The sequence below is a fragment of the Lontra canadensis genome, unplaced genomic scaffold (genome assembly GCF_010015895.1).
Source record: "Lontra canadensis isolate GAN:19392208 unplaced genomic scaffold, GSC_riverotter_1.0 scaffold33, whole genome shotgun sequence".
NCBI classification, from domain to species: Eukaryota; Metazoa; Chordata; class Mammalia; order Carnivora; family Mustelidae; genus Lontra; species Lontra canadensis.
In genome coordinates, this window is record NW_022631027.1 from 701,310 (window position 1) to 714,008 (window position 12,699).

Sequence of the window (12,699 nt, forward strand, 5' to 3'; positions counted from 1 at the left end):
GTTTGCCTCTGAAATAACCTAAGCTTTGGTATAGGGTCTGGCATCTAGCAAGCACTCAATAAATGTCAGCCATTATATATTAGTTTGGAGCACCAAAACAACATCAACAACAATATATCAAATTTCTAACTCAAGATGAAGAAAACAGGTTAATGTGTTATGTACCTAAATACACACTTGTGGCAGAATTTATTTTTTGGGTTACATAGATACCTGATTCAGTTTATAAAGATACTAAATAAGTAAATATTTACTTTGAATGTTTTTAGTAAGTCAAAAGCAAAAATGTGTAGAGTAAGATGACGACTATTTGGATTAAGAATGCATTCTTTGTTAGCTTTCCTTCAGCTTGTCCCTTATCTTAAGACCTTTAGGAGTTCTCTGTTGGTAATCGGAATATAACTTGAAGTATTATTCCTTAGACTTGTAGCAGGGAGGAAGAGAGAAGCCTGGCACAAATGTTTTAAAGGGAAACAGTAAAAATTTCCCCAGGTTTACTCCTAGCTTGGAAATAATTTGAGAAATAAAGCAATTGTTTTTTAAAGGACATATATTGAATTATATAACATTATTCCCATTCAGTGCAGCCTTAATTCTAAAGTGATTTGTTATCCGGTTCTATCCCACAATATCCTGGTCAGGATGCTAAAGAAAACATTCTGCCACCAATTGGATGTTTATGACTTCGTCACGAAACTTAGTAAAATGTGACTGTGTATATTTCATATTTCACTACATATGAAAAAAGGGGAAGAGCAGGGAAATGTAGAATGAGGAATTCAATTCATTTAGTTCTAAAAATACTAGTATAGACTTGCTCATTAAATACTGCAAATTTTTAATACAGGAAAAATTGAAGGGAATCCAACAAGAGTTGAAATTGATGAGGATACTCAAACAGCCTTGGAGAGTTTCACTAGAACAGCATCTGGAAGTGCATTTGTGATTGCAAATGTTTCAAAACTTCCCTTGCCTGACCTGTACCCACCAAGTCAAATCACAGACCTTGAGGCCACCTTTGAAGGGGATGAGATCAGTCTAAAATGGACAGCACCAGGAGATAATTTTGATGTTGGAAAAGGTAAGGATGAAATGACATGTACTGTTGATTAAGTGAAAGGTGCTCATGGCAAAAGCAAGGGTATAAGGGTAGATGGGAGGAGAAGAATTTTTAATTAACTGCTCAGTGAAGTATTAATTTTATAATCTGATATTTTCAAATCAATCAAACATGACACATTATAAAGTGGTACCACTTTTCAAACAAAGAAGATAGCATTTAGGAGTTTAAAAATCAATTAAGCTTTCACTGAAAAATTATTAAGACTTTGGCTATGAGTATAAGCTTTGCACAACTAAACATTTTTGAGGAGAATGGATAAAAAAGAATTTAACATGATATTCTCCAGTTTCTAAGCTATATGTAATTTTTTTTTTTCTTAGCTGAACAGTATATCATAAGAATAAGTGGACGTATCCTGGACCTAAGAGACAATTTTGATAATGCTCTCCAAGTAAACACTACTGATCTGTTACCAAACGAGGCCAACTCCAAAGAAACCTTTGCATTTAAACCAGGAAATATCTCAGAAGAAAATACAACTCACATATTTATTGCCATTCAAAGTGTGGATAAAAGCAATTTGAGATCAAAACTATCCAACATTGCACAAGTAGCTTTATTTATTCCTCAAGCAGAACCTGGTCCTGATGAAAGTCATCCTAATTCCAGAATTAGCATTTCTTCTTTGGTGTTGTTAGTGGTCGGATCTGTGGCAATTGTTAGTATTATTTTAAGTGCCACCATTTGTATCATACACAAGAAAAAAATTTCAAGAAGACCTAGAAAAGGATTTTAAAAAACATCAACAAAAAACTGAATTTCTAAGTTCATTCTTGTGACCATGAATTCATAAAAATAATTTTAAGTGTTCTAGAAGGGATACTTTGATTAAATATAAATGTCCAGGGGTACTTGGAAAGTTGATAAGTTAATATTAAAGTTCAAATGTTTTATTTATTTATTTGTCATAAAGAATGATGAATAAAGATTTTTTTATATTGATACCTGATATTCATGTTGATTATCTGATACAAAAGTTATCTAGAACAATAATTCAAATTCTGTCAAGAAGTTAAAATTATCTATTTCAGTAGTCAAAATTCAAGTGTAGGAGAGCAGGTAAATAATACGTGAGAAAAAATAAATTTGGTCTTGGTACTTTTAAGTTTAAATTGATATTATTGCTTTCACCTAAAGTCTCCACTTATATATTAATATATATACAACATGAATAAGTTCATGTTTACTATAATTCATTGACATGGAAAATACTAGTAAATAAAAATCAATAACCATCTGTCAAACCACAGTTTTTCCTGATTTCAGTTCAATACAATCATTCATATATATATATATATATATATATATATATATATATATCTTTTCACTTAAAAAGCCATTCCTCCCTGTGTACTTTTTCTTTTATTATAGGAAAGAATTACTGAAGGTACTATCTTTTGCCCTTGCTTTCAGATGAAGAAAGAAAACTAAAAAATTTAAAATATAACATTTTAATTATTACTCCAATTATGGCCTAAAAGTTACACCAAAGTAATAAATGAGATTAATTAAATTAAATCAATTAAAGAGAGACTGTAGATTGGGAAGAGCATTAAAGTTCACATTATAATCCATGGCCAGATGTGCCAGAGACCATAATGATACAAACAACATGGGACATAAAGCACCTAGTCTCTTACATAGGAATTCTTTCAGCACAGTGGAAAGCCATAGTTACAAGCTTTATGGAGAAAATGTAGGAAAGGGATAAGTATAAGACAACTGGCCTTTTACCAAGCAGGGAATAAAAGCCTAAAATTCTATGTTGGCAATAGAAATAATATGTGACAACCAGACATTCCCTATGTCCTCTCTACCCACCCCCCTGCTCTAAAACCAAAGCCCACCAACCAGGTTATTATCCTCCCTGATGTTCCAGCATAAAAGCTATGCTTAGGAAGGTCTCAGTAGGGCGCTCTCAGGTCAGACTTCCAGGTTAAATCCTAGTTTAGTTTTATTTTCAGATCTATATCAGTCGCTAATTGTTGAATTAGTAAGAATCAGACAAATAACTGAATGGTTACATTGTTAGAGTTAGTATAGGCTATAGAATTCAAAGGGCCTAATACAAAAGAGAAAATAAGGGATCCCTGTTCAAAATCAAAAAGAATTTCAAGATGACAATGGCAAAGCATTGAATGAGACCTATTCTCTGTGCAAATGCACAGGTCTCATGCCCATGAAGCCAATCCTGGCTGTAGTTTAGAATCAACTGGTGATAGTATATATAACATGGGATCTCTGCATGGGCTTTCTTTAATGGCCCCATGGCATCATTCATAGTCTAATAGTTGATCTAGTTAATCACCAAAGAAAGTATAGGTTTGGAAAAGGAACCTCAGGGCTATTGCCTTTCATGGGGAATCTAACTACAGAAAATAAATCTAAATTTTCCTAGTAAATGAAAAGAGATAGCCCTACATGGAGAAGGAAAACCTCTATACCAACCTCAGAGAATCAAGTAACTGTAGGATTCCTGAATGGAAAAAAAGATTCACACCGGGAGCCACCCAACTGGCTGCTGCCCCTAGAGGCAGGCAGTGGGCAGTGTCACAAGGTAAATACTGAGGGGTGGTATACATTCACAATCATAGCTGCTCAACTGGGACTGAGAGAAATACCTTCTGATGCACTTATTCATACTATTTGTGGTGACCAGTGTTTCAGGCCAGAATGATCTAATAAAGCATGTATAAATGGTGGGACCCAAACACAGTGCCTGATGAACATGTACTGTGACACCAGCATAAAATGGGTCTAGGAAGAGCACAGCTCAAAGTAACAGTGAAGTGAGCCAGGCCTACTGTAGGCCAAACAGAAAAGTTTGTACCTAATCATAAAAATGGTTTCTAAAGATCCACAATTCCTATTATCACCATTGTTATTATCTCCTATTCTTATTCTTATTCTTATTCTTATTCTTATTCTTATTCTTATTCTTATCATACCACAACATGGGCTTAGGTAGTTACCTCCTACTTTGAATCTTGGTTGTCTCAGTGACTTGCTTTAACTAACAGAATATAGCAGAAATGATAAAAGCTTCCGCTTGTGTGTTCCTGGGAACCCTGAGCTTCCCACATACAAACTTCAGCTATGGTGATGAAGAGACCACTGAAGAGGTTCTGAGACTATATGGAGAAAGAAGAGGCCAAAATCCCTACTTCCTGGTCTAACCGCAAGACGGTTCAATCTGTAATCACCAGACTAGAAGCATGACCAACAAAGGAAACTCCCTTTTAAACCCAGTCAACAAAAAGACATGGAGAAAATAAAATGGATGTTGTTTTAAGCCACTGAGTTTTCAAATGGTTCAGTGCTATGAGTCAAACCTCTACACAATTCCATCCATAGTCACCAAACTCCAAGTTAAGACCAGCAGAAGAGCCACCTAGCTTAGTCCAGTCAACCCAGAGAAACATGAAAATAGTAAAATGGTTGTTTTAAGCCACTAAGCTTTGAGATAGTTGGTCCACAGTAATAGAAAACTGAAACAATAATGGTATTAGAGTTCCATCAGGGAAACAGATCCACTATGAATATTACAAAGTAGGAAATTTATTAAAGGAGTCAAACTGAGGAAGTAAAGAACTGAGGAAAGAAGTTGGAGGATCCAGAAAAAAAAAAGTTACTGCCAAGCTTCCCTGAAGCACTGGAGTTGGTTTTTGGTATTAGAAGCTGGAAGCTCAGCAAGACCAAGAACTGGAGTAGGACTGTGAATGAGTCTCATATAAAACTGTTGTCTCTGCATAGCCACCACCTCTGGGGATTTGCTGCTGAGCGTCTTGTGGTGGTCCTGGCATCACTACAGTCTACAAGGCCAGGATTCAGGAAGAAGACTTGGAGGATGCCAGCCCATCTCCTTCTTACTGCCTCTTACTGCCTCACCTTCAGACAAGTATGGATGGCTGCTGCTTTACTTCTGCCTTCCAAATTTCAAGTGAATGTCCCTTTTGACCAACTTTCACCCCAAATCACATAGTTTCTAGGAAATGTAATGTAGTTTCTCCAAAATTGCCTCAGAAAGCCCACATCAAATATGAAGAATGTAACAGTGACAACTGTGGAACAGCAAGGAATTTCCTTATATGGAGATGTGTGGAACCTCCCCTAGACTAATAATAAATTAGTTACAAATAACAAATATATACATAACTACAAAATAATTATAAATATATGACTAAATTAAATGAATTAAATATTAAAATAAATAACTTAAGAGACAGCAAGCAGGATGCTCTGAGCTCCTGTGACCTGGTTAATTACTCACTCCACATGTGGAGTGAATACAGAACAAGTAAACAGGGAAGGAATGTATACATAATCCTTTCAAGATTCTTGACTGTGAAATACAGCCTAGAGAAGGAATAGAAATTGAAAGAGGCAGTATGTGGTTAAGAGAGTTTTGATTTGTGGAACAAGGAACTGCTATATTTTATTATAAGTACTATAGAAATATTTGATATTTTAAGTTTCATATATGTAAACTGATAGAAAAAAAGTTTAAGTCTTTGGAGACAGACTTTTGTATAGAATTGGACTATGGTTAAGCCTTAGTTTTCTCTTTTATGAAAAATCAGATATTAGTACCCACCTCCAAGAGCTGCATGAATCCCATTAGAAAATGGGAGGTGATCGGCCCCATTCCTGTACATAGTTAGTGCCCAATTTATGGCAGCTTTATGTTAAGAAGGTTTGTATTGCTGTATCCCAAACTCAGGGATCCTAGCACTGAGAGCCACCTGTCCAACAGTCAGTCAGTCAGTTAGTCAGTCAATTAGGCTCCTACTATTTGCCATTATTCTGCAGTAGGTGCTATGGTAAAGTGGTGAATGAAAAAGATACTTTCAGTCCTCACAGAGGTTACAGTCTAGCAGAAAAGCCCAATATTAGGCAAATCACAAGATACAAATAATTACGTGTTTTCAAAGTGATCTGAAGCATCATTAAGTTACCGAATGAGACTCATCAAGTCCGTCACAAATAAAATCCTCACCCATTCACATATCTGATCCTCCATTCATATTCAGATTTCCCAAGAGCACTCTTGTTTCTGTGCTCAGTCTGGGACCTTTGCTATTAAAACAGGATAAAATTTAGTATTCACCCTGATTCCATTTTCCTGAAATCAATTATGAAGCCCCAAATATGAGAACAAAAAGTATCCCCAGATTCCAAGAATGAGGTAATCTATGTATCACAGATTTCAAGCTTAGAATATAGCCAGCCACATCTCCTTGCAGTAAGGGAGAAAGATTGGGTCAGCCAAGCTATGCTATCACCACTCACCAACCCCACTATCCTAACCATTCCATAGTATAAGAAGAGAACTAGGAGAGAGAAAAGGGGGTTGGTTTGTTAGTGGTAAATCTCAGGAAGCCACATAAATTAAGAGATGGTAATCCTCTCATACCAATACTGCTGAACCACTGGATGAGCAGATCTCTAGATGTTGCTAAGACTAAAGAAATGGGCAAGAAAGAGAAGGTAGAAAAGAGAGGTCTTCCAATGGAATTATCTTCATGCACAAAGGATTTCATGCATGTTTGGTACATTAAAGAATGTAGTTTCTTTTTTTTTTTTTTTAATTTTATTTCTTTACTTGAGAGAGAGAGAGAAAGCACAAGATGGGGGAGAGTCAGAGGGAGAATCAGACTCCCGCCAAGCAGGAAGTCTGATGTGGGACTTGATCCCGGGACTCCAGGTTCATGACTTGAGCCGAAGGCAGTTGCCCAACCAACTGAGCCACCCAGGCGCCCAAGAATGTAGTTTCTTACTGACTGAGGGGAATTGTAGAAGATGACTGGGTTTAATTTACTTGGGATCTCCCATGCCAAAAAATTGCATAGTGAGAAGAGCCTTACACAACCCACCTAAGAACCTGCTAGAGACTAGCTTTTGAGCACCCACTACCCTGAGTGACACCTGAAACCACACAACAGCAGGACAGGCTCAAGACACTAGTCTCTCCTATTCCTCCTCCCCAAGACTCAAGTAGAATGTACCTAGGAAAAGGGAGACACAGCTAATTGAGACTGAAGTCATATACCCCTTTCTCTCACTATTTCAAGTCACTAAAGACAAGTCTGAGTTAGAGGAAGAGAAAGAAAAGAGCTACAGCTCAAATAAAAGACACAAGTTTTAATATCAACAGGATTTGGGTCTTAACCATAAAACTAGGACTGTATGAAAACCAAAACTGACAATACTAATAGAACTGGGTTATGATGTCAGTAAGAGAATTTGCTACCCAAAAAGATAGGGGACCTCAGTAGAGCACAGCTCAGTATAGCTACTGGAATACATCATTTTTTTCATGTTTATATCCCAATGAGTTAATACTGCTCAATAAATGGATTTCACAATAATTGACCACATTCAACAATATTGCTAAACAAATTTATGGTGACAAACCAACTGATACATAGAACAATTCCCTGGACACTAAACTCCTACTACCTTTCCACTTTATTCCCCCTTGTAAACAAACAAACAAACAAACAAAAGCCCCAAACACTTGTGTTTACCTCCCCATCTATTTTTCCTTCTGTAGGTAAAGGTCTAGTCATTTTCCATGCTGGACTTCTTGGCAAGTCTTTGTCTTCATCTCTAGTCAGCCCTTTACTTCTGGTGCCCAGCATGGGTCCTTCTTTTGGATTGGTCTCATTTCCCTCAGTTTCTGTTTCTGTTTCCATAGAATCCTAAACCTTATCTAGGACCACCACATACACAACACTAAAGGGATCCATTCAAATCATACCTTACATGAATGGTACTTCTGGAGTTTCACAAAGCACAGTCTCTATATCCTTACATGGTAATCCTACCTTTAAAGCTGTCATATGAAAAAATAAGTATTCTTTGTAAATAACTTTATATTGTTCCATTAACCAGGAAGTTATCTTAAAGCCTAAGCACCTATAATAACATTCTAATAAAATACCTTTTCAAATGATGACATGAACCTAGAGCCATCACTTATTTCATAATTTGAAGCTCTGGCTAAGCTTGAAACTAACAACTATGAAAATCTTTTGCTTTTCTCTAAATAGGCATGCTGTCTCAAATGGATTTAGAAACTTAATCAGCCAGCTTACTTCACAGAGGAAATCATTGTTTTCCAGATTCCAGAGAGCCTAATGTCAGGGCAGAGTACTATTGAAAAAACCCCTCTGAGTTTCCTGTTCCTCCTCCACTCTCTGTCCCATCACCATGAACATCACAAACAAACACACATAAACACACACACACACACACACACACACACACACACACAATTTTGAGCCAACCTGAAGAATGTGGGTAGTTTAGGGAATTATTTGGATATAAATTTATCACTTTTGGTCAGGAAACAAAATAATTCTATAAAACAGAGTTTAGGGCGCCTGGGTGGCTCAGTGGGTTAAGCCGCTGCCTTCGGCTCAGGTCATGATCTCAGGGTCCTGGGATCGAGTCCCGCATCGGGCTCTCTGCTCAGCGGGGAGCCTGCTTCCCTCTCACTCTCTCTGCCTGCCTCTCTGCCTACTTGTGATTGCTCTCTGTCAAATAAATAAATAAAAAAATTTAAAAAAAAAAAGAAAAGAAAACTTTAAAAAAAAAACAGTTTATTTTCTTCACTCACACCTCCTTCTAAATTTCTTTTCTCAAGAGAGAAAAATATCTTACTGCCCAGTCATTCATATCAGAGACCAGGAAACCATCCCCGATCCTCCAGTTTCCTCACACTTTATATCCAATTAGTCAATGAGTCTTATCAGTGACCTCTCCTTAACTTTAATCTCTCTCTGCATCACCTTCAGTGAGGTGGCCTCAGTTCAGCACCCATCATCATCTCCTGGATAAAGATGGTCCCTACCTGATCTCTCTGTCTTCAGTCTACCCACAACACATCTACCACACTGCCCCCAAAGTAATCAGAGAAAGACTATACTAGCTCCTGAACTGCTTTCACAATAAAGCCTCAAAACCATGAAGGCAGAGACTATGTCTATTTATAATCACTCAAAGAGAATGGACCACTTCTTTTGTGTCCCACTCTCCACTCTTCATACAGTATTCTAACTCCCAAATATATTTACTTGGTTACTTAACTGACAGAAGCCCTCCTTTAGCTCCCTTAACTATATTGTGAGCTCTCTGGAGAACAAAACTATGTCCTCAGGAGAAGGAATAAAAGAGGAGAAAGAGAAGGGTAAAGTGCTAAATATACAAATGCACATACAAATACAGAAACTTTCCCATTCCCTTTTATTACCTTTCATATGCAATCTGTCACCAATTCCCGTCAATTCTGAATATCTCAAAAAGCTGTCCACCTGTCTTTATCCCTTAGTTCATTCCCCCAGCAGCTGTAACCTGGATTCCTATATAACCCTTTTCTGTTTTGTACGTCCCAAAAGCATTGAGTCATGCTGGTAGTAAGGAAGAAAAGGACAAAATACAGCCCAAACTCAGCTCCCAAGATCAAGTTGAGAGAACACTATTTGATCATTTATCTGCCAAGAGAGAGCACATTTTTATAATTCATACAAGTTTTTTTTCTAATTAACACAAGACATATGTGCTAGCAATGTGGCCCTGTTTCCAACCATTCTTCGCCCTACTATCAGAGTCTTTCTAAAGTATAAATATGATCCTGTCACTCTCCTTTGTTCTTGGTGTGAAGTTCAAGCCCAATGATATGACTGAATGCCTTCCATGTTCCACCTTCAGCTCACCAGTCCCATCTCAGGTCTCACACTTTCTTACATTGTATATACTGGCCTCGATCCACCCTTTCTCTATATATTGCAGTATCTATCAACCCCAGGCTGTGAAGTGCTTTTCATTCTCCTGGAAAGTCCCCTCTCTACCACCTCTCCAATTCCACATCCTACAGTCACAAGGATAACTCATGGCCATACTTCGGGTCTTAGGCCTGGTGTCACTCCCCTAGAAGCAGTCCCCAACTTCTCTAATCCCCCTTCTGATTGGGTTCAGTTCCCTCACATCACCTTATCCTCACCCTTGGCATAACATTTAACCCTCTGTGTGTTAATTGACAATTTACTTGTCCTTATTTCCCCTCCAGAAGGTGAGCTTCTTGAGGGCAGAAGACAGTCTCTTATCACCATTATATCCCCAATGACTATCACCATGCTCAATAAATAAAAGCATAGGGGCATCTGTGCAGCCCAGTTGGTTAAACATTGAACTCTTGATATCAGCTCAGGTCACGATCTCAGGGTCCTGAGATTGAGCCCTGCATTGGGCTCTGTGCTGAGCCTGCTTAGGATGCAGCCTGCTTAGGATTCTCTCTCTCCCTCTCCCTTTGCCCCTCCCCACAACCCCCATGCATGCTCACTCTCTCTTTCTCTCTTTCAAAAAAAAAAAAAAAAAGAAAGAAAGCATAGAATTTGTCTTCTCCAGACTACCAGTTGTAATGAATCCATCCCAGAGCTAACAAAAATACCATTAAAAGAAACCAGTTGCTACCTTATTGTATGGGCTTAAACCATAGGAAGACAACATTATATGCTTAAATAGGAATATTGAGTCACCCAACTAATGAGGAAAAACTATCTTGAACTATATCCTTATTGTTACTGCAATAACAAATTTTAGTTTAACATTTCCTCCTAAGTAATCTTCCATCTAGCCTTCAGCCTCTATTTAGTTTGATTCAAATTTTATGTGAATTTACTTCTGCCTAATCCTCCAATACTAATCCCTTCTGTAACCATGTTTACACTTGTTCAGGGCTTTACTTTAGTCCTTTAAATCTATTTTAAAGATATCAAGGCCAGGCTCATTCAAAAGCAACTAAAAACTGATTTCACACTTGAGAAATGCAGTCCCTCCTTACTCTGCGGTCCGCCTGTCACTCTTCCTGTACTTCTACAAAAATTGCAACACTGCTCCACCCCACTGCCTGAATTCAAATTCAGAAGTGACTTTCGTTCTTTTGAAAAAATTGATTTTTCATTGTTGACTCCTTCTTTTCACATCTCTGTTTAAATATCTCTATACCTAGGCCTTCTCTGTCAACCTAATCTTAATTTAACCATCATCTTTCATTATAAATTTCTCTGTATAGCTTTTAACACTAGCTGATATATTTTAATGTTAGTGAAACATTAGAATGTTTATTGTTAATCATCCCCAATGGAATATAAGTTCCATAAGAACAATGACCTGCTGGTTTTGCTCACATCATGAACTACAACTGGACCTGGCTCATAATAAATCCTCAGAAATTAACTACTGAATGAGACAAGGGAAGAATGAACTCGTTATTCTCTGTATCTTCTCCTGTATAAGGACATAAAATCAGGTCAAGGAGGATTATTATAAATATTTATGTTCTATAATATCCTACCTATATCTTTTCCCATTCCTCCCCATTCCCAAGAGGCAAACTTCAGCTTCTGTCATTTGAAGGAGAAAAATAATATGAGCATCTCAATAGATACAGAGAAAGCCCTTGACAAAATTCAACCTCTATACATTATAAAAACTCTTGACAAAGTGTGTGTAGAGGAAACATACCTCAACATAACAAAGCCTTCATAAATAAACCCACAACTAACAACATGCTCAATGGTGAAAAGCTGAAAGATTTTCCTCCAAGATCAGGAACAAAACAAAGATGACCACTCTCCAATTTTATTCAACATAATACTGGAAGTCCTAGCCACAGCAGGGAAGAAAAAGAAATAAAAGGCATTCAGATTGGCAAGGAAGAAGTAAAACTGTCATTATTTGCAGAAAATATGATTTTATATGTAGAAAACCCTAAAGACTCCACCAAAAAAAAGACTCCACCAAAAAGTGGTACTATTAGTACTAATAAACAAATACAGTAAACTTACAGGATACAAAATTAATATACAGAAATCTTTTGTGTTCCTAAATGTTAATAATAAACTAGTAGAGGGCTACCTGGATGGCTCAGTTGGTTAAGCATCTGCTTTCAGCTCCAGTCATGATCTCAGGATCCTGGAATGGAGCACCACATCCATCTCCCCACTCAGTGGGGAGTCTGCTTCTCTCTCTCCCCCTGTCCCTCCCCCTGCTTGTGCTCTCTCACTCTCTCTGTCAAATAAATAAATAAAATCTTTTTTTAAAAAAGTAACAGAAAGGTAAGAAAACAATTCCATTTCCAACTGCATCAAAAAATAAGAATAAATTTAGCCAGGAAAGTAAAAAACCTGTACTTTGTAAACTATAAAACATTAATAAAAGAAATTGAAGACAACGCCAATACATGGAAAGATATACCCTGCTCATGGATTAGAAGGATCAATAGTGTCAAAATGTCCATATAACCAAACTGGTGTACAGATTCAATGTCATCCCTATTACAATTCCAATAATATTTTTCATAGAACTAGAACAAATAATCCCAAAATTTGCATGAAACCACAAAAGACCCTGATTAGCTAAAGCAATCTTGAGAAAGAAGAATGAAGCTGGAGGTATCACAATCCCAGATTTCAAACTAAACTACAAGACTATAGTAATCAAAATACTATGGCACAAAAATAGAGACATGGATCAATAGAAGAGAATAAAGAGTCCAGAAATAAACCCATGTT

At 37.1% G+C, this 12,699-nt stretch overlaps 1 protein-coding gene across 1 annotated transcript in view; it reads left to right on the forward strand.

Annotated features, from left to right (window-relative positions):
• The window catches only part of CLCA4 (chloride channel accessory 4), a 42,250-nt gene that overhangs the window by 21,694 nt on the left and 7,857 nt on the right, over positions 1-12,699 (forward strand). Inside the window, 3 exon segments of the mRNA XM_032867267.1 lie at positions 848-1,081; positions 1,444-1,809; positions 4,877-5,021. Of these exon segments, the coding sequence (XP_032723158.1) occupies positions 848-1,081; positions 1,444-1,809; positions 4,877-5,021 (745 nt within the window).